Here is a 27,356-nt window from a genome sequence, read left to right as displayed (position 1 = left end):
GTGCAGGAGGCAGCTGATCGATGTTTCTCTCTCATCGATGTTTCTAACTCTCTATTCCTCTCCCTTCCTCTCTGTAAAAAATCAATAAAATATATTTTTTTAAAAAAAGAAGAAAATGAAGGTAGTGTCTTAGGCAGAACAATGCTCCCTGCCCAAGCCCCCTGAGATGGCCACATCCTAGTCATCGGAACCTGCCAATGTTTTCGTACAGATCAACTTACAGAGTTAAGTTAGTAGGTGGAATTAAGGCTGCTAATTAGCTGGCCTTAAATAGATTATCTTTTTTTTAAAATCCATGTGGGGCCAATGTACTCAACCAGGGGACTTACCAGGTGTACCGGTTAATAATGCGGATTTCGTATCAAAGAAAACACGATAATTTCAAGAGAAACATCAAAAGTGCTTTATTCAAAGTAATGTCCATCGCTAGCTACACCTTTCCCCCATCTTTGTGAATACCGTTCCAATAGAACTTTTCTTGTTTTGAGGCAAACCATTCAGAGACCCAATTTTCCACTTCTTCGTATGTTTTGAAGTGCTGCTCAGAAAGTGCGTGTGCCATCGATCGGAACAAGTGGTAATCTGAAGGAGCAAGGTCTGGTGAATATGGCGGGTGGGTTAATACTTCCCAGGCAAGATCTTTAAACGTGTCTTTAACTGGTTTTGAAGTGTGTGATGGTGCCGTGTCTTCTGGCACATTCTGGTCCTTTCACAATCAAAGCGTGGTTCAAATTGATTATTTGTTGTTGGTAGTGATCAATATTGTTTCACCTGGTTGTAGAAGCTCATAATATACCACACCTTCCTGATCCCACCAAACACAGAGCATTGTCTTCTTTCTGAAGCGATTTGGCCTTGCGGTCGATGTTGATGGTTGACCTGGATCAACCCATGATTTTGTGCATTTGGGATTCTCAAAATAAATCCACTTTTCATCGCCAGTCACAATTCGATGCAAAAAAGACTTTCTTTTGTGCCATTGAAGCAACATTTTACTGATGACTTTTCTGTTTTCCATTTGTATTTCGTTCAGTTGATGTGGCACCCATTTTCCTTCCTTTAAAATCTTTCCCATTGCTTGTAAACGACTGGAAATTGTTTGCTGAGCAACGTTTAATCTTTCTGCAAGTTGTTTTTGAGTTTGACATGCATCTTCATCCAATAATGCTTGTAATTGTTGGTCTCCAAACTTTTTCGGTTGACCTGGGCGTTCTTTGTCTTTCACATCGAAATCATCACTTTCAAAGCGTTTAAACCAGCATTCACAAGTATCTTGAGATGGAGCATGTTCACCATAAGCTTCCCAAAGTATACTATAACTTTCAGCAGCACTTTTCTTCAAAATAATGAATTAAAACTTCCCACAAATGCTCTTTTTTGGGGCACGAAATTAGACATTTTTAAGCGTAAAAGTATCTATGATGTTAACACCTTCAGCAAATTTGACATGAAGTTTTGAAGTTTGTTGTCAATACAACAAAATTGCATACATATCATATTGCATATATATCAACATGTGTAACTCCATCCATTGAAAAGAATCCGCATTAGTAACCGGTACACCTGGTAAGGGGCGAGAGTCGGCAAGGGAATGGGTTCCCACTAGGAACACAACCCTGCCAACCCCTAGGCTTCCCCCCACGGGGTGCAGTACACCCATGTGGTCTGGGGTGATTTGTTACAGCGGCAACAGGAAACTAACCCAGGTGCATCAGACAGTGTAATGCTCCACCGTCATTGAAATAAGACTGACTGAGAATGCCTAATGGTGGGCAAATATTCACCGTCTACTGCCAGGTTAGCAAGGCAGGCGAGGAAAGACCATCTGCAATAAAGTAAAATGTTCACAGCCCTGTTTAGCTAAAAGCTGAAAGGTTATTCGTGGTTCTCTATGGATGCTGGGATTGGCTTGTTCCTTTTCTCTATTTCCCACGTTTCTTTTGCAATCGGAAAATAAAAAGTTAAATATGATTGCCCATCTACCTGAAGAAAGGTTATTCTACCAACAGCATCGTAGCTCCTTCCAAGAAATATTGTTTTCACGAAGGGGGAGGCGTTAGAATGACTGTCACGCCACGATTGGTGTTGGAGTGCTATTTGCATCGAGGGTGTCGGGGTTGATTTCAGTCGCCGGTGAGCACCTGCATCCTGTCTAAGCCCTAAGTCTCGGGTGCGTGCACTTCCCTCTGGTTCGGCTGCTGGGCCTTTCCTTTCCATAGTGGAGGCGGCAGGCACCCATCCTCCTTAGGGTCCCTGCCTTCCCTCCACGCTCTGTGGACTTGGTTTGCATCAGTGGTGGTTTTCATTGTGGCTCTTTGTATGTGTAGAGAACACAATTTAAAGGAAATTAAACCTCTCCAAGTAGGATAAAACTTGTGTTTTGTCGTTTCACTTGATGTCAAGTGCATTTTAAAAAATATTTAGCGACAGATGAAACGGCTAAACGCTGGTACTCAGGCCTGGCTCCGAGGCGCGGGCAGGATGGCATTCCTCAGGAGGAGGCAGCGCCTGCAGGGACCCGGGCTGGGCCGGGGGAGCTGGGGGCAGGAGGGGGGGCTCCAGCTCCGGGTGTCTGTGCTCCCAGCAAGTCCCTTAACCTCTCAGCCACCTGTGGGCGGTGACTGGCCTGGCCCCTGGGGTTCCCCTGAGAAGTCAAGTCACAGACACGCCTTTCCCGGTACGGGGATCGGGAGAGGGTTATCCTCCTGTCCCAGCGCCTTCATGCCTGGGTCCTGCCACCGAAATGTCTGTCGCAGCTGTTTGTGCCCTGTGGTATTTCGAGGTGCTTTCTTGTGGTGCTAACGTAGCCCGATGTGCCAGATGCCTCTGGCGGGCGGGAGGCCACCGGCAGGAGCGGCAGCCCTGCGCTTCACCGCTGATGAGGATCGGTCACTTACCGGATGGCACTGGGAGCCAGCGTCTCCCAGGCTTTGTAAGCGTGACAGCATCTGGGAGGACCAGGCTTTGTCAGGTACCCGTCATCAAGGAAGAGGAAAGCAAACTGGCCCTTCACGTGGGCTCTGAGCTCTCCGTGGGCTCTGAGCTCTCCCAGGGGAACGGGGTGGGGTGGGGGTGGGGAGGGACCTGGCACCCTCAGCCGTTCAGGTGCAAAGAGCGAAGACACGGGGATTTAGCCCTTGGTGGACGGGCGTGAAAGTTATAATTGAAGATGCAGACTTCACACAATAGCACCTTTGCTGGAGCCTGCCTCCTCCACGCCACTGGCTTCGTTCATGCCACTCTGAGGGACCTTTGCACATGCTGAACGCCAGCCCGGGCCTTACTTTGCTAAACAGCAACCCTATCAAAGCCTCCGATACTGTTCCCACAAAACCCAAAGCATGAAGCAAGCCCGTAAAGCAGGTCTGTGTTTCTGCCACGTTAAAGACGAGTGACCTAAAGGGCCAGATTACTCATGTAAAAGTGAGGCATAAAAGGTAAGTTCATGCCCTGGCCGGTGTTGCCAAGTGGTTAGAGCGTTGGCACAGGCACTGAAGGGTCTTGGGTTCGATGCCTGGTCAAGGGCATGAACCTGGGTTGCAGGTTCGATTCCAGGCCCCGTTGTGCAGGAGGCAACCAAGCAATGTGTCTCTCTCACACTGATGTTTCTCTTTCTATCCCCCCACCTCTCACTCTCCCTCTAAAAAAAAAAAAAAAATCTGGAAAATTACCCTCTGGTGATGGTTAACAACAACAAAATGGATAAATTCTTAAATCAGATTTAAATAATCAAATGAAACATCCTTGTTTTGCTAGTTTGCTTTCTCCTTCTTGGAATAAATTATTAGACTAAATGTGGAAACTCGGCACTGTAGGCTGTTTCAGAGGACAAGTATGGGTTATCCATTTTGTGGTAACTGTAGGCACACGATATCATTTCCTGCTTTAAAAACTGCTAAACGTTAAAAAGTATGCTATTCAGAAAGTTTATAAGGTTTCACAATCATTGTTTTAACACAGAAATCTGTTTATTAAACCCAACAAAACAAAGAAAATTATACCAGCCCTCAATTTTTGAATTTTCATTTAAATAAGCAAACTCTAAATCCACATCTTAAAAGATGTTTGTGCATCTATGTATTTCCAAAATACTCATATTTCAATAAGATTTTTCACATTATATTCACCAACAGTATCACAAAATTTTTTGTTTTTTGTTTACATAACTTGTAAGGAACAGTAATTCTAGAAACACTAGAAGAAAAAAGCATAGCAATGTCCACAGTTACAAGAAAAAGTGCACATTACTTGGTCACAATCACAGTCATTACTTGTAAAACTATAACAAGTAGATAAGAAATTTCACTGATGCCTAAACGTGTCAAAAACTGAATGACGTAAATTTTACATAAAATAAGGCAAATTTCAGGAATGCGCAAAGATCTTGTAATCCAACCAAAGCTAAACAACAGAAAAACTGTAAGAGAAGCATTAACTGATGTACTCCCTAACGAGCGTAAAAACAGGCTTGCCTCAGTGCACAAAGAAAACACCCTTCATGTGTATCCAACGCTACAAAATCAGAAACAAGGGCAGAGGATGGGGCAAAGGGGGGGGGGGGCAGTTTATTTAAGTTGCCGCTGCAGCCACCGAGAGTCCTTTACATCATATGTTTACCTAGGACTGTAAATCATACATGTCCTATCAGGAGAGGCAATGGTCTTTTTGGAAACTGTGTCTGAAAGAGAGAAATGAAAATTAAACTACACACGAGTGCAAATTTTCAGATTGTCACTTGCAACCTCCTAGCATTGTCATCTACATCCAGCTGCTACTGGAGGGATGCCTGTCAGACACGGCAGGAAACCACGGTGTGACCCCTGCCCCGCCCCCAACGATGTGTCTTTTTAAATATTAAATTGTGATGAAAACCTCTGTGTAAAGCTGCGGTGGTGCCTGGGATGCTTGGGGTCGGCGTGAGTGCAGGCTTCTCTGATGTGACGATGTCAAGAACATGGGCAAGGGTTGTGGGTGTTTTTCCAGCATCAAGTGTTATTTTTGTAGAAAGAATTGGGAAAGGGGAGAAGGCAAAGGGATGTGGAAAAGGTACTTACAGTAGTTTTCTCAAAACAGTTTTCTTTTAGGACCTATGAAAAAGTTACCAAAGTAAAAATGACCATTTTGAATGAAAAACAAGTTTCCTTTTTATAAAAATTACATATATATATTTTTTTAAAATACAAGATCCTTTTCATTGTTATAACCTGTAACAAGAAATTTTGGCTTTGTTTTTTTTTTTTTCTTTTTTTTGCCAGATCCTGCAGCTTTCAGTCCAATAAGTCAGTAGCAAATTCCACTCATATTTCAGTTGGATCTGGAGCTATTCTTTATACCACAAGCTTCTTGCATTTTATCCTTGAAGTAGGAATCTACAGCCTTTTTTTTTTTTTTTTTTGGCCCAGACAGTTATGCTGACACTAAAACAAAAAGCAGCAGGCTGGACACACAGCCTCTCAAGTGCTTCAGAGGCCAGAGTCCCTTGGAGGCCCCTGAACACATCACTTCATGGACCAAGGACAGTGTGGCCGAGTGCAAGCGTTTCCCTTAAGACCGCGCAGTAGGGCCATCGCTGCTGGGAAATCAAAATGTCATCAGTGGAAACGGCAAACTTAGACCTCTGCGACTAGGATCGCCTTCGGCGTCAGTTCTGCTGTAAAATAAGGTTTTCCAGTTCATCTGCGGAACGCAGTAAAAATGCAGCCGATTCCCGGTAGCCGGCCACGAGCTGCCGCACGGCGTTGATCTCGGTGGGACTCAGCTGGGGCCTGGAGCTGGTGCTGCTGGAGGACCCGGAGCTGGGCGCCAGCTGCCTCTTCATGCTCAGGTCCGTGGGCCCTAGGGAAACGGCACAGAGTCAGACACGGTTTTCATGCTGGTACTTGAACATAAGCATACCGCGCTGTTGACGTAATTCACGCACCCCTTCGTGAGAAGCTGCTGATGCCTGAATCAAAGGCCGCCCTCAGGCCCGGCCGGTGTGGCTCAGTGGTTGAGCGTCCACCTATGAGCCAGGAGGTCAAGGTTCCATTCCTGGTCAGGGCACATGCCCGGTTGTGGGCTCGGTCCCCAGGAGAGGGCGTGCAGGGGGCAGCTGATCAATGATTCTCTCTCATTTTAATGTTTCTATCTCTCTCCCTCTCCCTTCCTCTTTGAAATCAATTAAAATATTTTTTAAAAAAATCATCACTCAGAAAGACTAAAGAGCATCACTGATGCAAAATGAGCGGCTGGGTGTTCCCCGGGTCTAATTCCTGGCAATCACCTCTCACGGTGGAAACACCTTGTCTTTTCTTGTCGGGTAAATGATGGGGATCACAAATGCTTTTCACTTGCTCTGTTTGTTAAATGATTAGACCCCACCAATTCAGACGCTGAAGTATCCCCGGCTGTAATGCTAGTGATGCCGAATTACACACTCACCAATGAGAAGGAACGGGGAGGCTGGGGGGCATGTAATATGTTTAAGTTCAACTTTTTTAAAAAAATATATTTTATTGATTTTTTTACAGAGAGGAAGAGAGAGGGATAAGAGAGTTAGAAACATCAATGAGAGAGAGACATCGATCAGCTGCCTCCTGCACAACTCCCACTGGGGATGTGCCCGCAACCAAGGTACATGCCCTTGACCGGAATCGAACCTGGGACCTTTCAGTCCGAAGGCCAACGCTCTATCCACTGAGCCAAACCGGTTTCGGCTTAAGTTCAACTTTTAAGTGGCACAGTATGGACGGGAATTTGGGTCCTTTTTCCTTCCAGACCAAGGTTTTCTTCTGTGAGGCTGACTATGATTAAACATGTGGACATAGAGTGAAGTCTGCTGTAGAAGTGTGCACTAAGCATATGATTAGTACAAACAATGCCGCAGAGACACCGGGCTGGGAATACCGGTTTAGGTACTGTTCACGTCCCTTCTGTATCGATTTGCAAAAACGTGTCAAAACTTTTTTCTTACATAGATTTAAAGCGAGTCAGATAGTTCTGCTTTTTGACATTTTGTAAACTTGCACTGAATAATAATTTATATCTCATCCTTTCTCATGCATCTACCACGTCTTTCTCCAACCATCTGTCGAAGGACACTCCAGTTGTTTCCATGTCTTGGCTACTGTGAACAATGCTGCAAAGAACACAGGGCTACGTAGATTTTTTTTAAAAAAAAAAATTCTTTATTGTTGAAAGTATTACAGATGTCTCCTTCCCACTGCCCTCTTCCCCCCCCCCCCAATACATAGGTCTTTATGAGTAAGTGTTTTCCAATTTTTCAGGCTGATAACCCAGAAGAGGGATTGCTGGGTCTTATAGTAGCGCTATTCCTAATTTTTTGAGGAACCTCCAGAGTGGCTGAACCAATTTACGTTCCTACCAGAAGTGTAAGGAGATTTCCTTTTCTCCACATCATCTTCAGCACTTACTTCTCATCTTAAGGAGAACAGCCATTCCAGCAGGTGGGCGGTGGTACCTCATTGTGGTGCTGATTTGCATTTCCCTATAGCAAGTGAGGTTGAGCATCTTTTCATGTCTGTTGACCGTCTGTATGCCCTCATGGGGAAGTATCTGCGCAGGTCTGCCCATTTTTAAACTGGATTGCTTGTTTTTTGTTGAGCGGTGTAAGTTCTTTGTATATTTTGGATATCGACCCCTTGTCAGAGGTACTTTTTTGCTTTTACTTTCCTTGTGTTTGGGGTTAAGTTCACAAAAACCACTCTGAGACTAAGGTCCATACGTTTAGTGCTTATGTTTTTTTTTCCTATATATTTTACTGTTTCAGGCTTATATTCAAGTCTTTAAACCACGTTGAGTTCATTTTTGTGTATGCTATCCCTTAGCAGGCTAGTTACATTCCCGTTTTTCCAACATCATTTATTGAAGAGGTTTTCCTTTCTCCATTGTATGTTTTTTGCTTCTTCATCAAATATTAGTTTCCCATGGATGTGTGGGTTTATTTCTGAGCTCTCAATTCTATTCTGCGAAAAATGAAATATTGTCATTTGTGACAAAATGGATGGATCTTGAGAGTATGATCCTGAGTTAAATAAGATGAAAAAGGACAAGAACCATATGCTTTCACTTATATGTGGGATATATAAAGCAGAAAGCCAGAAGCGGACAAACAAGGTCATAGACACAGACAACAGGATGGTAGTTACCAGAGCAGCACAGGGGTGGGTGGGGTGGGAGGAGAATGAAGAAGGTAAAAGTGGTCAGATTTATGGCCACGGAAAGAGACTAGACTCTGGGTGGTGAGCATACAATGCAATACACAGATGGTGTATTATAGAATTGTGTTATTAACCAATGTTGCCCCCAATACATTTAGATAAACTTATAGTTTTTTTAAAGATCTTCAAATCAGACATTTGTGTTAAGACCTTTTATATCATTTCTTGTTGGATTATTAATAAGACTTTAGTATATACTTAATGAAAGGTAAGAACTGTGACACTGAACACTTAAGTAATTGCTAGGTACTGTTCACGTTAAATTATAATTGTTAAATTTTAAGCTGGTAATGGATGTGATTCCCCTGACTATAACTAAGCACTTAACTACAGGCATGTTCAAAATTGTAATGATTCTATAACTTGAAAGTATTTAACCAGATTTTTCTAAAGACAGAACTTTTCAGAGAATGGTATTCTGTTCATGAACTAAACCAGGGATGTTCTTTTATCCTTCTAGTTCTCCTTGAGGCATGGAGATGGGTCAAGACATGACCCATCCACCTTCTCCCCTGAAGGAAGAAGGCTTCTGTCAGCCGGGAGTCAGTGGTCCCAGGAGAGAGAAATGGCTTCACTTGGAATTTAATTAGGACAGAGAGGAGACTAGCACACAAGAACTCTGACATCTGAGAGCAACTTATATACACTTCTGCTCTGGCCTTTCAAAGCTTTGGTTATGTAGCAGCAGTTAGCTTCCACTCGTTCATGTTATAAAATCAAGATACTGACATAACAAGCTGGAAGGGCGAGTGGGAGGGAGGTCACACCTGCAAACCGAAATTACTGAACAAGCATCCAAACAGATCATTACCTGGAATTATTCCCCCACGGATACCAAGGGATAACCTCTCGTACCCCAAGGAGAACTGGAGCCCTGGTCCCACCTGAGCATCGTGACATACCATGAGCTACTTAAAAAATTCTTTTCTTAGCTTTCAGGAATCCCAGGACCGTGCACATCTTTATGACAGAAAACGGAAAGGGTTCTGCTCTCCGCTCTGTAGAGCTCTAGTGTCTGGTTGCCTGACTGTCATTCGAAGGTGTACCGTTTTGTGATGGTTTTGCTGCCAAGTTGCTGATAGGTGCTCTTAACTGGGATTGAGAAAGGGTGGGACTACAGCTCCAGTTCTCTTTGGGGTAAGAGAAATTATTTTATTTGAAGATAGCCATCCCTTGGTATCTGTGGAGGAATAATTCCAGGACCCCTGACGATACCAAAACCTGTGATGTTCAAGTCACTTATATAAAATGGCATAGTATTTGCATATCCTTCCATATACGTTAAAGCATTTCTGTATTACTTATTACCTGACACAATGTAAATGCTATGTAAATAGTTGTTATGCTGTATTGTTTAGGGCAGTGGTCGGCAAACTCATTAGTCAACAGAGCCAAGTATCAACAGTACAATGATTGAAATTTCTTTTGAGAGCCAAATTTTTTTTAAAAAATATATCGTTATTGATTTCAGAGAGAAAGGGAGAGGGATAGAAAGAAACATCAACGACAAGAGAGAATCATTGATTGGCTGCCTCCTGCACGCCCCCAACTGGGGGCTGAGCCCGCAACCTGGGCATCTGCCCCTGACCAGAATCAAACCTGGGAACCTTCAGTCCGCAGGCCCACGTTGAGAGCCAAATTTTTAAAACTTAAACGGCTTCTAACACCACTTCTTCAAAACAGACTCGCCCAGGCTGTGTTATTTTGTGGAAGAGCCACACTCAAGGGGCCAAAGAGCCGCATGTGGCTCGCGAGCCGCGGTTTGCAGACCACGGGTTTAGGGGAAAATGACAAAGCCTGTACGTGTTTTGTACAGATGCCACCATCGTTGGCCTACCTATGTAGTAGATGTCGGCAACAACATAACTTTTTCTGTCTCCCCATATTTCCCATCTGGGCTGGTTCAATCTGTGGACATGGAGTCTGTACTGCAGTTTATGGATGACTCTCCACCTCTGGCTCAAGGAGATAAACTTCCCAACGAAGACAGGGCTCCCACTTTTTCATTCAGATCATTATTAACACAGGCAACTCTATAGACAGCCATCCACACCTGCTACTTTGTTTTCTGGAAGAAAGTTGACTTCCTTATCTTGCTTGCTTTTGGATCTACAGGGTCAGGATTGCATATATAAGTGAAAACCACAAGGAATTATTTGGATGAGTGTTTATTCAAAATTTCCAAGTTGTTAGGTTGGATAGGGAAGCAAAAATATATGAAACAAAAATATTCACAAGTGGACAAATTATTGCCCACTTCTCCCCTCACTAGGGACTCCCCTCGGAGCCTCTCAACAGCTGGGCGGGGACAGCAGAGCAGGCTGACTGCCCATTTTAAAGCAGGTGAAACTGAGTCCTGGCAGGTTCGCTGGCTTGTCCAAAGCCAGAAAGAGATCCTGGCCCTCCGTCCTGCGCCGCCATGGCCCAGCTCGGAGGAAACTTGAGTATTAGGTAGAGAAGGACGGCGTGCTGGCCAAGGGCCCAAAGAGGCCCAGGTTTAACATGAGATCATACTGAGGTGGTGGGTGTTGGCTCGTTCATGGCTAGAGCCCCAATTTGATCCTGGTTATCACTGCTCCAATCACTCCTCTAGCTGGGTAGCAGTGATTTCCTGACTCCCAGCATCTTTTATAAATGGCCATCCGTCCCCGAATGAAGAAAAAGCAATGCCTGAGACAATGACTAAATGTTTACCAAGTCTACTTCAGCATCCTCCTGGCAATATTCTCTGAAACCAGGTCCTCTGATGATCAGCTTGGGTGCCTGAGATGATGGGTAATTCTGGACTCGTAAACTCGGTTGGGAAGTGTTCCCTCCTCTTCTCTTTTGTGGAAGAGTTCCATAGAATTCACCCGTGAAGCCTGGGCTTTTGTAGGAAGAGTTGATTACTGATTCAATCTCCGTACTGGTCATCATTCTGTTCAGATTTGCTATTTCTTCATAATCGTCTTGGTAGATTATGTTTCTAGCAATTTATCCATTGTCCAATTCGTTGGCATATAATTATCCATAGTAGTCTCTTATGATCCTATATATTTCAGTAGTATCAATGGTAATGTGTTCTCTTTTCAATTTTGACTTTTTGAGTCATGTCTTTTCTTAGCAAGTCTACTAAAGTATTATCAATTCTGTTTATCTTTTCAACGGTCTCAGTCTCTATTTCATTTACTTCTGCTCTGGACTTTATTTCCTTCCTTCTACTAACTGTGGGCTTTCTTTTTCTATTCCTTGAGTTGTAAAGATCACTTGTTTGAGTTATTATTTTTTGAGGTAGGCGTTTATTGCTGTGGAATTGCCTCTTCGAAGTGCATTGCAAATTAGTTACTTCCACTTAAAGGGGAAGCTTTTGCAATTGAGCAGTGAAAACAATTTTGAAAAAATGGGAATTTACTTATGCCCTTACATCAAGGACCAAAAAACACTGCTGAGCCTGTAGTGTGTGCTCAGTAAATATATCAACTAGAAATTTGTGTGGGAAGTTTAGAAAACAGCTAATCGTTACTTGTTGGTCATCAGCAAAATAACTTGAGCACAGCAAAAGCTTCACATAACAGCACTGTTCTGCCTTGTAGTTTTAGATGAACTTAATCAAGAAACGTAGTCATTTCTGTAGCAAAATTTCCAAAGCCATTCATTGTTTGATAATAGTGTGAGAACAGTTCTGTTCAGTCTTAGCCCTGACCTGAGAAAAATTGCAATACTTTACCATGCAGCCATCACACTGTTGTGTGAGAGCAGTTTGATGTTCAGATTCTATTTCTGACAAAATCTCATAGAAGTGATGATGAAATTAATGAGAACACATGAAGTTGACACAACTGTTCCAACAACACATGATAGATGCAAACGTTTTCCATAATTTACCTGCTGATAAATAGTTCAAGGAATTACCAGCTGCCTTATGTTTTAACAAACTTTGTAAATTTGTCCAAACAAGCCTATTTTTGCTTCACGCTTTTTAGCAAATTCTACTTTAGGTTGTACTGAATTAGTTTCCTTCCTTAACTTTGAAAATGAAAATGTATTCAGCTAAAGTTGTTTAATTCATGTTATTCATAGATGCTAATTCTTCTGTCACTTCAAACTCAACGTAAACAAGAGGTTAGTATCAATAACACCTCAACTTATTTAAAAAAACAAGGAAAAGCACTTGAAATCAGTTGGATTGCTCTTTTAAATTGACTATTGATATTGTCAATATCTCAATTTCTTCAACCCTTCAAGCAGTTTTTGTCTTTAATGCTCACAGTCAAAACAAGTTTCTTTTCCCTGGACACATTCCTTCAGCCACGGTGATCAAACAATTCAATGAACTCACCATCGGTAGGTATATGACTTCCCCTGCTTGACTAATACATGAACCACTTGGAAACTTACTTTGATTGCAGGCTCATTTTATATTTTGATCAGATGTTTAATAGAGGTATTTTATGAATGTTTTCATACTTTTCTGCCAAAGGGTGAAAAAAGTAACCATTACTCTCAGCATTGAGGCTAAATTCGCTAATGCCTCTAAAACACTCAACATAAGGCCTGGATTACAGCAGATACACAATACTGGAGTCAGTGTGCTAATGACTTGCATTTAGATTCACAAGTGGTTGCAATATAATTTGCCTTTTAACACCATTCTGGATGATAGGATTACAGAAGCATCACAAAACTAGCCCAGTGCTCTCCATTTCCTTTTCTTAGATCTGTTTGTGGAAAGTGATTACTTAGTCCTTCAAGTTTGAGTAAAACTCGTTTGTAAACCATTTAGGTCTGATATTTTACAGAGAGGAAGGGAGAGGGATAGAGAGTTAGAACATCAATGAGAGAGAAACATCGATCAGCTGCCTCCTGCACACTCCCTACTGGGGATGTGCCCACAACCAAGGTATATATGCCCTTGATCGGAATCGAACCTGGGACCCTTGAGTCTGCAGGCCGATGCTCCATCCACTGAGCCAAGCCAGTTAGAGCCTGGATCTGATTTTTTAATGGATAGATTTTTACAATAATGATTCAATATATTTAATCATTAAAGATACATTTGGAATAGCTATTCCTTTGGCTATTGGTCAATTACATACTTGTAAAAGATAATATCAGATCTACACTGTCAGGTATACCAGCACAAAGGTATAAACATTTTTATTTGTTCCTTTATTTGAATTCCTATTATTTTAAGCTTCCTTTATCTTGGTTCATCTTCTCAGATTTTTTTTAATTCTTTCAAAGATTCTGCTTTTGATTTTGTTGGTCTTCTCTATTCTTTGTTTTCTATTTAATTTCTCCATTTTCTTCTGTGGTTTGCACTTTCTGTTTCTAACTTCTTGAGTTAAATGAGTAGCTTCTTAATTTTCTAATGTGAGTATCAAACCAGTTTTCTGCCCCACTAATTACAAATATTTCTGAACACAATACTATCAGTATATTAAGTCTTTGGTTGTCATCAGTTGCTTAGGTGGTCAATATGTTAGAAAGAATGTGTATTTCTAGAAAGTTGGGGTAGGTTCTAGATATAACCAGATTACATTTTAATTATTTTTTTCAAATCTAAATGATTTTCTTTTTTCCTTCCATTAGTTTCTGGGAGAAGTGTGTTGAAAGTCAATGGCTATGATTGTGGATGTGTCATTTTCTTCTTGTAATTAATTAATTGGAGGTTATGTTATGGGGGCACATAGTTTCTAGACAATTGTGACTTTCTGAAAAATGATTTCCCTTCATTATAAAGTAACACATCTTTTATGCTCCAAAGCTTTTTTCTTAAGACCGTTTTTGGCATATATATGTATTAATATTTCCTTTACTCTTGGAAGATTGTTTTGTATGGGTTTATTTTCTCAAATTAGAGCTACATTTTACTTAGGCATCTGTCCCTTAACAAACAATAGATTACAACAGAACAAAACATGGAGTGATCCCAGGCCTTAGAGTAACACCATTGTTAGGGGTTTGAGTGGGAGAGATGGTCAGATGCTACAGTTCAGTGGAAATGCTTGTCTCCTCTGAGGTCTATGTCAAACTGAAGCCATTTTTAAATCCATTTGGGTCTGCTGTAATTCTAATGATTATTCAGTCAAATACTTGACTCCTCCCCACCTCATCACATTTAACCTCTCTACCTAAAGGCTGACTAATCAACATTAGGTTACCAAGGAACAGGGTGTTCATAAAGTGTGTAACAAGAGGCTGGTATCCGTATTCTACAAACATTTAAGAAAACACAAAAAGCAAGATACAGATCACTGTCAAGGCCAAGTAGCTGATTACGGCATTATGCCAGGAGAAAAGGGGAGTATATAGGTCACCCCTCCCCTCCCCCAAATTATGTCTTATTTCTGGAAAAACTAAAAATCCAACACTGACAGCAATTATAGGTAAAGTTACATCTCCATCATGAGTGTTTACTCTAGATTATAATACTCAATATCCCGTACATTTTTAAAAAACTATACAACTGATTGTCCTGAGACAGATTTAGCTGAATCTTCATATACTTCAAAGTGTAAATCTCTTGGACCTGTCTTTAAAACCCATTTATTAAAATTTCCCTTCCCTTCTCAGGTCCTTCTGTATTTCATCTTATTATTTCTGTTGTTGATCCCTTTGTTTTAATTCATTTTTCGCATCTAAGTGTATCTTATTCAGAGAAAAACCGTAAACATCTCAACATTTTTGTTCTCACCTCAGTGACTGTTTCTACATAATCAATTTGAAAAGACTCAGTCCTTTAACCCGTTGGCCTTCCTAGTTATTCGTCTATTTATATTTGCTAATTTCTTGCATTCAGTGCGTGGCCTTCCCATCTGACCTTCCAATTCACTAGTTTGCAGAGACCTGATTAATCATTCTGATGAAGTAGGAAGATCTGAAAGTGAGTCCCTTTCCCAGTAGCCTTAGAAATTTGTGAGGGGAAAGACTCTTAGCAGGCTTCTCTTTCTGCATACTTTTGGCTTGTGGGAAAAATACAAATATTGCAGTAAGGAAAAAGAGAGGAGTTAACTTTAGTTGAATCAATTATACTACATGAGAGCATAATGAATTCTTATATATGTACTTATATGCCTATATAGTTTGTTTGTTTTTTGTTTTGTTTTGTTTTCCAGCAACAGGAAACAGTTCCTAAACCAGAAAATAAAAGTGTTCATTCATTGGTTTTCAGACAGCTTAGACTCAGGTTCTGCCTTTTTGGGCCACTATTAGTTTTTCCTTTCCAATGATTTCCACAGATGAATGGGAACTATAGTAACAAATGTCAACAGAAGACAAAAACCTCCAGAATATCCTCAGTAAAGATTAGAGATTTGTTTTATTCTTTTACACTTTTATTTTGTTCCATTTTTATGTAAGCCTACTGGTGACCACAAAGCAAGACCCTACGGCAGATTGACTAATGAAAGAAACAGAGCATACCACTATAGAAAATCACCAATTTACAAAGCTAGGTAAACAATGGGAATACAAAACAATCAGGAAGAAGTTCGAAAATCCTTACCTATCATAGTAACTGATCATTCTGACTTTCTAGACTAGTAGAACATTCTGAATCCCCAAGAGAGCTCTTTCCTGAGTAGCAGAGGGCTGGTGAGGCCAGTCCAATTTAACGGACATGTTCAGACGTTCCCAGAGGACAAGTCAAAGGCAGTTGTGTAAGGAAAACAACGAGCCAACCACAATGAGCGCACGCCACCTGGAAAGGCCTGAGTGGTATACCAGCAGGCTCCAGGGGAAACGAGTCTTCTTTTCATTCCCCTCCTTCAGTGGGAAGGCACAACTCAAAACTCTCCAGAGGATCTGCAGGACCTAAGGTCCATTTTACTGTAGAAAACAGGCTTTTAGGAAGCGGATGCCAGAAGGAGCTGGCCGATACTGAGCTGCAAAACCAATGACATGTGCTGGCCGGGCAGGGGAAACACGGGGCCGCGCCCCTCTCCTGTTCTCAGAGACCCCTGGACCTACAGGAACTGGTGGAAGACCGAGGGCTCAGTCAGAAAAACGGAAAGATGCTGCACATCATTTTCCTTTAAAATTTCCAGCAAATGAGTAACATAGATTCCAATCGTTAAAAGTTTGGGTTTGCTTCCTTTAAACGTCACACAATTTAAAATTCTGTCACAATGATATTCTTTTAAAATGTGTTTTGTCAAGACATTCAATCTAAAAATGGAAAGTCTTACATATATATGCCCTCAGGAAGGACTAATTTCCCATAAATGCCTGATTTACCGAAAACTGATGATATTGGAATTGTCTTAAATGCTAGAGGTTTGGCATACAGAAGGCCAGGAGACATATGAAAACATGCTCCAAGTCACTAAACATCCGAGAGATGCAAATCAAAATGACAATGAGGTACCCTCTCACACCTGTCAGAATGGCTATCATCAACACATCAACAAATGACAAGTGCTAGTGAGGATGTGGAGAAAAAGGAACCCTCGTGCACTGCTGGTGGGAATGCAGACAGGTGCAGCCGCTGTGGAGAACAGTATGGAGTTTCCTCAAAAAATTAAAAATGGAACTCCCATTTGACCCAGTAATCTCACTTCTAGGAATATATCCTAAGAAATCAGAAAGGATATATGCACCCCCATGTTCATAGCAGCACAATTTACCATAGCTAAGATATGGAAACAGCCTAAGTGCCCATCAGCAGATGAGTGGATTAAAAAACTGTGGTACATCTACACAATGGAATACTATGCAGCTGTGAAAAAGAAGGAGCTTTTACCATTTGCAACAGCATGGATGGACCTGGAGAGCATTATGCTAAGCGAAATAAGCCATTCGGAGGAAGATAAATTCACATGGTCTCACTCAATTGTGGAATATAATGAACATAAACTGATGAACAAAAATAGATCCAGAGACAGAGAAGCATTGAACAGTCAGTCAAACCTCAGAGGGAAGGCAGGGGGTGGGAGGTAAGAGAGCAACCAAAGGACTTGTATGCATGCATATGAGCATAACCAATGGACACAGACACTGGGGAGAGGTCAATAGGGAAAAAGGGATAGATATGTAATGCTTTAATCAATAAAAAATTAAAAAAATGTTAGAGATCATCTATCAACCTTGGAAAGTTTTGCTTATGGTTTCCAGAGGCATGAACAAGAAATGACCCAGGTGGTTAGTCTTGCAGAATGAGCTAAATTGAGCTTTGTTTGTATAACTGGACTGTTTGTGTCTCCATTGTTTTTAAACAGAATCTGACTGAACTCTCCTCTTTACATTCCCTGCCCATGAGCACAGCTGAGCCCAGACCCTCAGCGACTCACCTGTAGCTTGCTACCATTTGCATATTCTGAATTGCAATTCATCTGCTATTCCAGAATAAACTCACCGTTTTAGCTTGCCTCAGTTTACCTCTTTTATTTAGGTCAATAGTTTTTAGTTTTACAAATCCCAGCCAATGTCAAAGAGGTTTTAAATACCTATATTACAACTTATTAGCAATCCTTAGGATCCTAAAATAACTGAAAGTTATTTAAAAGCTGAGCAGTTTGCATTAAAATCATTGCTATTTAAGAATCACCATTTAAGTTTCCATAAGGTTACTAATTGACCTCACTTATTTCATTGAGGAGTGAATGATTCGTACATAATTAGACACAATGAGCTGCTGTGATAGACGTGAGAAGGTTTTCTGTAATAACACCATCGAAAAGCCGGTACCGGGGTGTGAGGTGAGAGGAGGTGAGTCTGGAACCAGAGTTCGGCAATACAAGGCCACTCACCACCTTGACAATTGAATACTTCAAATGTGTCCCAGTGTGTCTAAGGAACTGACTTTAACATTTTTATTTCATTTTTATTAATTTTAGTTTCAATAGCCACATGTAGTTAGTGGTTACTGTATTGGATAGCACTTGTCAATAAATTTATATTTGAAAGAAAGGGAAAACAAAATAAGGACACAAATGAGTAGGGTTTAAAGTCAACAATACCCTGATTAAGTTGGGTCACCCAAGGACCACACACAGGAGAAGTGGGCTTACTAAGAAGAGGCACAAAGTTGGACACAATGGGAAAATCTCTAGATACAAACATCTGACTCTGTGCTGTGGAATGTACTTTGACAACCCATTCAGGTTTATTGGAACTCGATTGAGATGGGATTATGCAGTTATTCTATTAGGTTGACTTCAATTAGATTGCACAGTCACCTTTCTCCACATAATACGTTATCATGTAGATCTTCCCACTGCATAAAATACAGGCAAAGTAGGAAGGCCAAGAGACACATGAAAACATGCTCAAAGTCACTAATTATCCGAGAGATGCAAATCAAAACGACAATGCAGTACCATCTCACACTGGCCAGAATGACTATCATCAACAAATCAACAAACGACAAGTGTTGGCGAGGATGCGGAGAAAAAGGAACCCTCGTGCACTGCTGGTGGGAATGCAGACTGGTGCAGCCACTGTGGAGAACAGTATGGAGTTTCCTCAAAAAACTGAAAATGGAACTGCCATTTGACCCAGTAATCCCACTCCTAGGAATATATCCTAAGAAACTGGAAACACCAATCAGAAAGGATATATGCACCCCTATGTTCATAGCAGCACAATTTACAATAGCTAAGATCTGGAAACAGCCTAGGTGCCCATCAGCAGATGACTGGATCAGAAAACTATGGTACATCTACATAATGGAATACTATGCTGCCATAAAAAAGAAGGAATTCCTACCATTTGCAGCAACCTGGATGGAATTGGAGAACATTATGCTAAGTGAAATAAGCCAGTCCATGAAAGAAAAATACCACATGATCTCACTCATCTATGGATAATAAAGAAAATTATAAGCTGTTGAACAAAAAGATAGATACAGAGATAGTAAAGCATCAAACAGAAGGTCAAATTACAGCGGGAAGGTTAGGGAGAGGTGGGGGAGATAAGAGATCAACCAAAGGACTTGTATGCAATCATATAAGCATAACCAATGGACACAAAACTCTGGCGGGTGAGGGCATGTATGGGAGTGGGGTGGGGGTGGGCAATGGTAAGATATGTACACATATAATTCCTAAATAAAAAAATGAAAATAAAATACAGGCAAAGTAACTACAAGGGAGTGCTTAACTTTGATGACTCAGTTTTAGGTTCTAATCTATAAAATCATCGACGCCGATTAACATAACAGACCTGATGCCGTTTTCTCACGACAGAAGCACCCAGCTGTCTCCTGGAGCAGAATGACAATGGCTCCCTCACCACGCAGCTGCACTAATTCTTTGCACGAGGCTACGGAGCCAGAACGAGTCACTGAGAGGGAAAGGTAAAAAGCGCACCTCCCCAGGTCCCTGGGTAACTATGGAAAATAAACATTTCTTTCCTAAACCAGGGGACTGACGCCTGATATGAAACACTTGTCTTCTGGGGGGTATTAATACTAAAAGAGAATAAAATTAGAAAAGACATCCTCAGCTTCAACTATTATTCCCATTATCAGTTGGATTTAGTTAAGTTTTCCAAGTGGTACAATATTTTATCAGAATAATTTCTTTCACAGAGTCTTTCATTTATCTATTTATTGAGCACTAATATATAATAGTAAAAGAAAGGTCACCTTGCCTGCCCTCATAATGTACACAATCTAATATAGAAGGGAGCACGTAACAGATGGGTTAAATAACAGACATGACCAGGGTACTGTGGGAATATACCGGAAGACCAATTAATGAGCAAGGCAACCAGAAAATGATCACAGAGAACATAATAGCCGACATGAGTTAGGGGCAGGGGCGGGCCTCCCTGCATGAGATAATCCCATAAACAGGCAATAGCATGTTTGGGGATGAATGATTCCGTTTTAACAATTAAATATTAGATTTTTGTGATGTCTAGGCAAGCTATCTGGTAGACAGCTGGATAGAAAATCTGAAGCTCGAGGCAAAGCATAGGGGTGACAGCTTGTTGCATATTTTATAACTGAAATAAGAGGGAGTAGGCTCTCCTTTGAGCAATGTACAGAACAGGGTTAAAGGGACAGGGACAAAGCCCAGGATCCTGGCAGGAGAGTCATCTTAGGAGCACACTGTGATGAGAGAGTGTTTCATGGAAGCCAAGAAAGTGGCTGCTTCAAAGCTCTAATCAGCAGCAGATGCAAATATACTCAAGAATCTGATAAGTATGGAGTTTCCTCAAAAAACTAGAAATGGAACTCCCATTTGACCTAGTGATCCCACTTCTAGGAATATATCCCAAGAAGCTAGAAACACCAATCAGAAAGGATATATGCACCCCCTATGTTCATAGCAGCACACGTCACCATAGCTAAGATTTGGAAACAGCCTAAGTGCCCATCAGCAGATGAGTGGATTAAAAACCTGTGGTACAGCTACACAATGGAATACTACGCTGCGGTAAAAAACAAGGAATTCTTACCATTTGCAACAGCATGGAAGGAACTGGAGAGCATTATGCTAAGTGAAATAAGCCAGTCAGAGAAAGATAAATAATATCACATGATCTCACTCATTTGTGGAATATAATGATCAACATAAACCGATGAACAAAAACAGATCCAGAGACAGAAACATCGATCAGTCCGTCAAACCTCAGAGGGAAGGTAGGGCAGGGTGGGGGTAAGGGGGAGAGATCAACCAAAGGACTTGTATGCATGCATATAAGCCTAACCAATGGACACAGACACCAGGAGGGTGAGGGCATGAGTGTGTGGGGGGGAAGTAGGGGGATAAGGGCACATGTAATACCTTAATCAATAAAGAAAAAATAAATAATAAATAAATGAAAAAAATAACCTTTAAGTGAAATCACTGGTAAACTTACCCTGACCAATTTCAGTAAAATGGTGGGGAGAAGCCATTTACAGTGGACTGAAGAGTGAATAGCTGATGAGAAGTGAAGACAGTGAATGAACAGAAGCACTTCTTTGAAAATATCAAGTGAGAAGTATTTCCGAATGCTGGTGCCTAGGGACAGCACTGTCCATGTACCTCACCAGCTACGTCATCATGAACGAGCTCTAGGGAGGTGGCGGATCTTATGGCCAGGCCTCCTTATATTCTAACTACAGGCCAGGATCCAAGGAATCCTTATAGCCACAAATCCTGAATACTGGTGGGGAATAAAAAAGATAATGAATGTCAAGATTTGGGCAAACAAGAAATTGCCATACAAATGTTAGTTATTACGGCCATTATTACTACAATTTGGTCTTGTTAAATTCCCGTCTGCCCATCAGCCCAGTGTATATCAGAGTTGAAAAACAAATTGAAAAGTCTGCCCAGTGGGGCTCATGGAAGGGACACCTCAGTAGCGGACTTATGCGTATAATTTACCCTGGAGATCCCCGGAGAACCACAGCGAACCACAACTGAGCTCTGTAGACGGCTCAGCGTGAACTTCCCGATAGGAAGAAGGCATCCCAGCGTCCTATGCAATCGGATGTGATCGTAACTGGAGGATTGGCCGCTGCTTGCTTCTCACTTTGGTTGGATAATTTGAATAAACTCTTTATGCAAATTGCAACTGCTGTCATCTTGATAACACTCCAACGTGAAAATCTGGATTGTTGGGTGCAGACTCTTGCCAGCTCTAAACAAATGGAGGCTGGCTAATGAAGGGTTTGGAGGGCACCCTTTCCAGGCTACGAGGTCTCCTCCATGGGCAGGCTTCTCCTCCTGCTACTGTATTCACAACGAGAAAACATCATCCGGGAGCCTTCCTCGTTCAGCCACAGAATCCGTCTATTCCGTTTAATCTTCCTCCTTTCCCGATTCCTCCGCTTTATCAAAGAGAAACCCTTCACCCTGCCCTCCGATATACATACATAATTCTCTTTGTGGCTTTTTGATTTTGGGCAGCACGTGTTCTATTTTTTAAAAGGTGTTCATTATGTCACTGAAGTTGAGCACTTACATGTCTGGCCTTATTCAGGAGACGTCATCGTGAACGAGACAGAGCGTCTGCTTTGAAGGAGTGCAGAGGGAAAATATTTGAAAACATGTCACAAGTCAGTGAGTTAAGTGCTAGAATAAAGGCACAGGCAGGAAAGTGACTCATCTCCCAAGGGGAGGGAGGTAGCCAGGTACAGTGTCACAGAGGAAGTGCTATTTAAGCAGAGTCCTAAAGGATTCTGATATGTAGGCAAGAAGAGGACAGATGTTTTATCTCCAGTTGATCTGTCAGTTTCTTGAGGTCAGTGATTCTGCCTTCCTCAACCTTGTTTCTCTTGACGTAGCTGCTATAGACAGACAGTTGGCATTCCCCTCAAAATTCACTTATAGAAAGCTCATCTCCAACGCGTCGGGATTTGGAGGTGGGGTGCTTGGGAGGTACGTCAGGAGGGTGGAGCCTTCATGAATGGGATTAGCGCCCTTTACAGGTGAGACCCTGATAGCTCCTTTCCCCTTCCCCCACGGGTGCACCCACTGAAAAGACAGCCATCTACCAGGAAGCAGGCTCCATCCAGGCACCTGATCATGGACTTCTCAGCCTCCAGAATTGTGAGAAATAGTGTTTGTTGTTCAAGCCATCCCGTCTATGGTATTTTTACTATAGCAGCCCAAACAGACCGACAAAGCACCCATTACAGTGATGTGAACAGGAGGACCCAAAAATACTTGTTAAATTAAAGCCAAACGCTGCTCCGTTTCATTTCCCATTCTGCCTTTCCATTCTTCTGGAACACAGTACAATCTGCAGGGCTGATGTCCCTATTGCACTGGCTTAGAAGGTCCTGCAAGCATTGTACTAGTATCTCCTTCAATCTGTGTCCTGCTGTTCATGCTGCCAATCCACATCAGACTTTCCCGTTTTTCTGTAAATGGTTTGAATTCTGATGGTCTTCATCTGCTTTATACATTGTCAGATGTATAGCTAAGTCAACTTGGTCTCTTAAAAGTTGTTGCTCCCACAAAAATTAAATAAATAAATAAATAAATAAATAAAAGGAAGAACTCATGCACACGGACAACAGTGTGGTGATTGTGGGGTGGAGGTGAACAGGGTGAAGGGGGGATAAATGGTGATGGTAAAGAAAATAAAGAAAAATAAATATAAATGCTAAAAAAAAAAAGTTGTTGGTCCCTTCTACACTTTTCAGACATCTCTACAAACTTTAAAGTCAAGAACTCTCAAACTTAGATTAACTGGAATTGTTGGCCATCAGATATGATGTTGGCATCTCATATAATGCTTATCTCCTATGTCCTCTTTAGCTCTCAAGATTTATGGATGTGTGTGTAGTTTCTTTCTCCACGGCTCCAAATACGTTACAGGGAATGACTATTCTGATGTCTTAGAAATGAAAAAATAAGCTAAAGATAACATTTTTTAAACAAAGTCAGAATGTTTGGGGTTCCCAGAATTTATGAAGCAAGTCCCCACATAAAGACAATCGTGGGCCTGATCAATCAGGCTGCCTTCCTGTTAAAACAAGCCCCCCCACCCTCCGCAATAAAAGAAATCAAAGTAGCGAGAGCCAACACCAGTGCTGCAGGCAGTGTGTGTGGGTTTGAGATGGAAGGTATTCAGAGCTCCTCCCCAATACGGACTTTAACCCTTCCCCTTGCTACCATCACTATAGCGAGAGGCCTTTCTCAAATGTGAGCTAAAGAGATTCTCTTCAGTTTAAGTCAAAAGCAGTTATTTGCTCAGACTGGTGTTTTGCCGGCTTTTGTTTTTGTTTATTTGTTTGTAACTCAGTGACAAGCCCAAAGTCATTGCCCAAAGAGAGCCACCTCGGTTGTGATTTGCGGCATGCCGTCCTGGTTATCCGGCTACGCCTGGCTTTTCCCAGCAGACGGTCTGAGTTGTTCAACGTTGTTCTTTGTTGTATCCTTAAGAGATCTTTATCTCATCACGCAAAAGCCAAAAGGCGTATTGACTAAGCACTCAAAAAGTCAACCGGTGTGACCTTGAGCAAATCACTCAGCTCTCCTGACCTCTTTCTTTGTAGCCTTTAAAAACTATAGGCTGCCCTTACATTATTTCTCAAGTGCCTTTAGACTCTCTGATAGCGAGGGCTCTTCTGGGGGGAGACTGACTAAGTGGGCTTCACCGTAATACATAGTATCTACATTCAAACTGTCAATTTATAAAACTGATTTCTAGCCATTTACACGGTTGCATACCTGGAATCTGAACTAGGTGTCTGAGGTGACTCTGAGCACCATGAACAATACGGTTGAGGAAGGAATACCAATGTATTGTGAGTACGTGTGTGCGCACGTGCGCGCACTGTGGTACATGCTTTCAATGACAGCTTCAGGATGCTGTGAGAGTCATGGCTATACGTGACCTAGACCTGGAGTTCAGCATTTCAGAGATGAGCAATAAATTACGGGTGTGGGAGTAAAAAGCAAAAATGTCAAATAAAACTTCAGGTCGGGGAACACTGAGGCATGAAGGGCTGGATAATGTCATTTTCCCGAGAATAATTAGAGCCCGTAGAAGGGTTTTAGATAATTAAGTGATATAATCACATTTTCCTTTTCTTTTCTTTTTTTATATATTTAAGTGATTTCAGAGAGGAAGGGAGAGGGTGAAAGAGAAACATCAATGATGAGAATCATTGATCGGCTGCCTCCCGCACGCCCCCCACTGGGGATCAAGCCCACAACCCAGGCATGCGCCCCTGACCTGAATCGAACCCGGGACTCCTCAGTCCGCAGGCTGATGCTCTATCCACTGAGCCAAACCAGCCAGGGCACATTTTCCTTTTCTTAAAGATTACTTTGGTTTCTCTGTGGAGAATGGGTTGAAGGACAATAAAAAGTTTTGGAGCCCTGCTCAATAATAATTCATAGCAAAAACTTCCTTTATATTCCTTCTTGATTTTCACTCAGGGTTGGCAGTTGCCCCAAAGTTCTCTCCTCTCTTTCCAAAAAAAAAAAAAAACCCTCTCAAAATAGTCTCTTCAATTGTGTCTTCAATCTTTTCCTTCTTGTATATATTATCTTTTTATTTTTTTTACCACTCGTTATAGTAATGGTAACAAGGGGAAGGGTGAGGTCCATATTGGAGAGGAGCTCTAAATATCTAGCTCTCTACCTTTTTCATGAAAATACAATGCTTTCTCCAACTTGCTGGATAGATAATAAAGAGTGGGGTGTTAGGCATGTGTAGACCCACAGGAGCCTGTTCTCAGAAGAGCTCTAAGCTTTGTTTAATGCTCTGTTATCAGCATCTTGAAATACTTAATTTTTATACAAGAGGGCCCACATATTCATTTGGCATTGGGCTCCCAAAATTACCTAGCCATTTATGGATCAAAGAAAAATTATTTTGGTTGTATTTGAGTAGAGGTGAGCAATACTCAATTCGTCCCATACTCTTCTATATGTCACTACCATGTCCAAAGCTTTGTTTTCAGTACTACCATGATAATGCAAATTACCACTGTCTTTTCTTGATATTACAGAAATAACTAATATTAGGCAAAATAGACTTAAAAAGTTACTAGTGATAAAGAAGGATATGATAAAAGTGTGAGTCCATTAAGAAGATATACCAATATATACACCTAACAACAGAATCCCAAAATAAAGGAAACAAAATTGTCAGAATTGAAGGCAACAGTAAGCAATTCAACAATAGTACTTGAAGACTTCAATACCCTTCTTTCAATAATGGCTATAAAAATCAGACAGATGTCAACAAGTATATAGGAGATTTAGTCACTGTAAAACAACGAGGCCCAATATACATTTACAAAATGCCCCACCACCAGCAGCAGAATACACATTATTCTCAGGTACATTCTCCATGAAACATGAAACATTCTCCCGGACAGACCATGATCTGGATCACAAAACAAGCTTCAATAAACTTGACAGGATTATAGAAGTTATATGAAGCATGTTGTCTGGCCACAGTGGAATACAACTAGAAATCGGGGACAGGAAGAAATTTGGGAAATTTACAAATATGTGGCAATTGAGCACCATACCTAAACAGCCAATGGGTCAAAGGAAATTAGAAAATACCTTGAGGTGAATGAAAACAAAAACACAACATACCAACATTTTGTGATGCAGATACAGCAGTGCTTAAAAGGAAGTGTACAGTTGTGAATGCCTCTATGTAAAGAGGAAAGAAGACTTCAAACAAGTGTCTTAACTTTCCATTTCCACGGGAAAATAAGAGCAAACTAAACTAAACTTAATGTAAGAAAAATGAAGAAAATAAAAACTAGGAGAATAGGAATCAATGAAGTAAGAGATTAGAAAACAATAGAGAAAAATCAATGAAACCAAGAGCTGTTCTCTGAAAGGATGACAACATCTGACAAAATTTAGCTAATATATCACCAAGAAGAAAAGGGAGGACACTCAAATGACTAGAATTAGAAACGACAGAGGGGCCATCACTACTGACCTTCCAAAAATAAAAAGGGTTACGAAGGAATACTATGAACAATTACGTCAATAAATTAGATAATTCAGTTGAAATGGACGTATTCCTGGAAACAAACTACTCAAACTAACTCAAGAGGAAGCGGACAATGTCAGTAGACTTTATAACAAGTCAAGAGATTGAGTTAGTAATCAAAAATTTCCCAGAAAAGCCCAGGCACAGGGCGCCACTCCTGAATTCCAGGAAACATTTAGAGTATGAATACCAACACCTCACAAACTCTTCCAAAAAAACAGAAAAATGTAGGCCAACGTTTTAAGGAAATCATGCCATCTACAGTAGCATCACAAAGAGAAATATTTAGCAGTAAAAATAAAAAAGTGTAAAGCTTGTATTATAAATACTGTGAGACATAGTTGAAAGAAATTTAAAAAGGGTAAAATGAACACAGAGACATCTCATGTTCAATCTGTTATTTCCTCGAAATGTTAAACTCAGAGTTACCACATGTACGAACCAGTAATTCCACTTCTAAGTATAAACACAATACATTGATTTCACACACACACTTGTAAAGCAGAGGTTCATATAGTAGCATCATTCACAGTAACTCAAAGGTGGAGAATATCCCAGTGCCCACCAATTTGAATGGTTAAACAAAATATAGCATATCCATAGAACAGAACATTTGGCAATAAAAAAGAAGTGTTGATACATGCTATAACATAGATGAACCTTGCAAATGTGCTAAGTGAAAGAGGCCAGACATAAAAGATAGCATATTGCGTGATGCATTCACTTACATGACACGTTCAG

At 41.2% G+C, this 27,356-nt stretch overlaps 1 protein-coding gene and 1 long non-coding RNA gene across 3 annotated transcripts in view; one reads left to right on the top strand and one right to left on the bottom strand.

Annotated features, from left to right (window-relative positions):
- Positions 1-8,850, top strand: part of LOC114234026 (uncharacterized) — a 49,581-nt gene extending 40,731 nt beyond the window's left edge. Inside the window, exon 3 of the long non-coding RNA XR_008557766.1 lies at positions 8,680-8,850. This is a non-coding gene — a long non-coding RNA (uncharacterized LOC114234026). The remainder of the gene's footprint in view (positions 1-8,679) is intronic.
- Positions 5,214-27,356, bottom strand: part of NOL4 (nucleolar protein 4) — a 223,304-nt gene continuing 201,161 nt past the window's right edge. For both annotated transcript variants that reach the window (XM_008148318.3, XM_008148319.3), the window contains one exon: positions 5,214-5,835. In XM_008148318.3, coding sequence (XP_008146540.2) covers positions 5,642-5,835 — 194 coding nt within the window. In that variant the 3' untranslated portion in view covers positions 5,214-5,641. The remainder of the gene's footprint in view (positions 5,836-27,356) is intronic.

Source organism: Eptesicus fuscus, chromosome 12, assembly GCF_027574615.1.
Source record: "Eptesicus fuscus isolate TK198812 chromosome 12, DD_ASM_mEF_20220401, whole genome shotgun sequence".
NCBI lineage: Eukaryota > Metazoa > Chordata > Mammalia > Chiroptera > Vespertilionidae > Eptesicus > Eptesicus fuscus.
The sequence above is the reverse complement of the archived record's forward strand: the minus strand, read 5'-3'. Positions and strand labels throughout refer to the sequence as shown.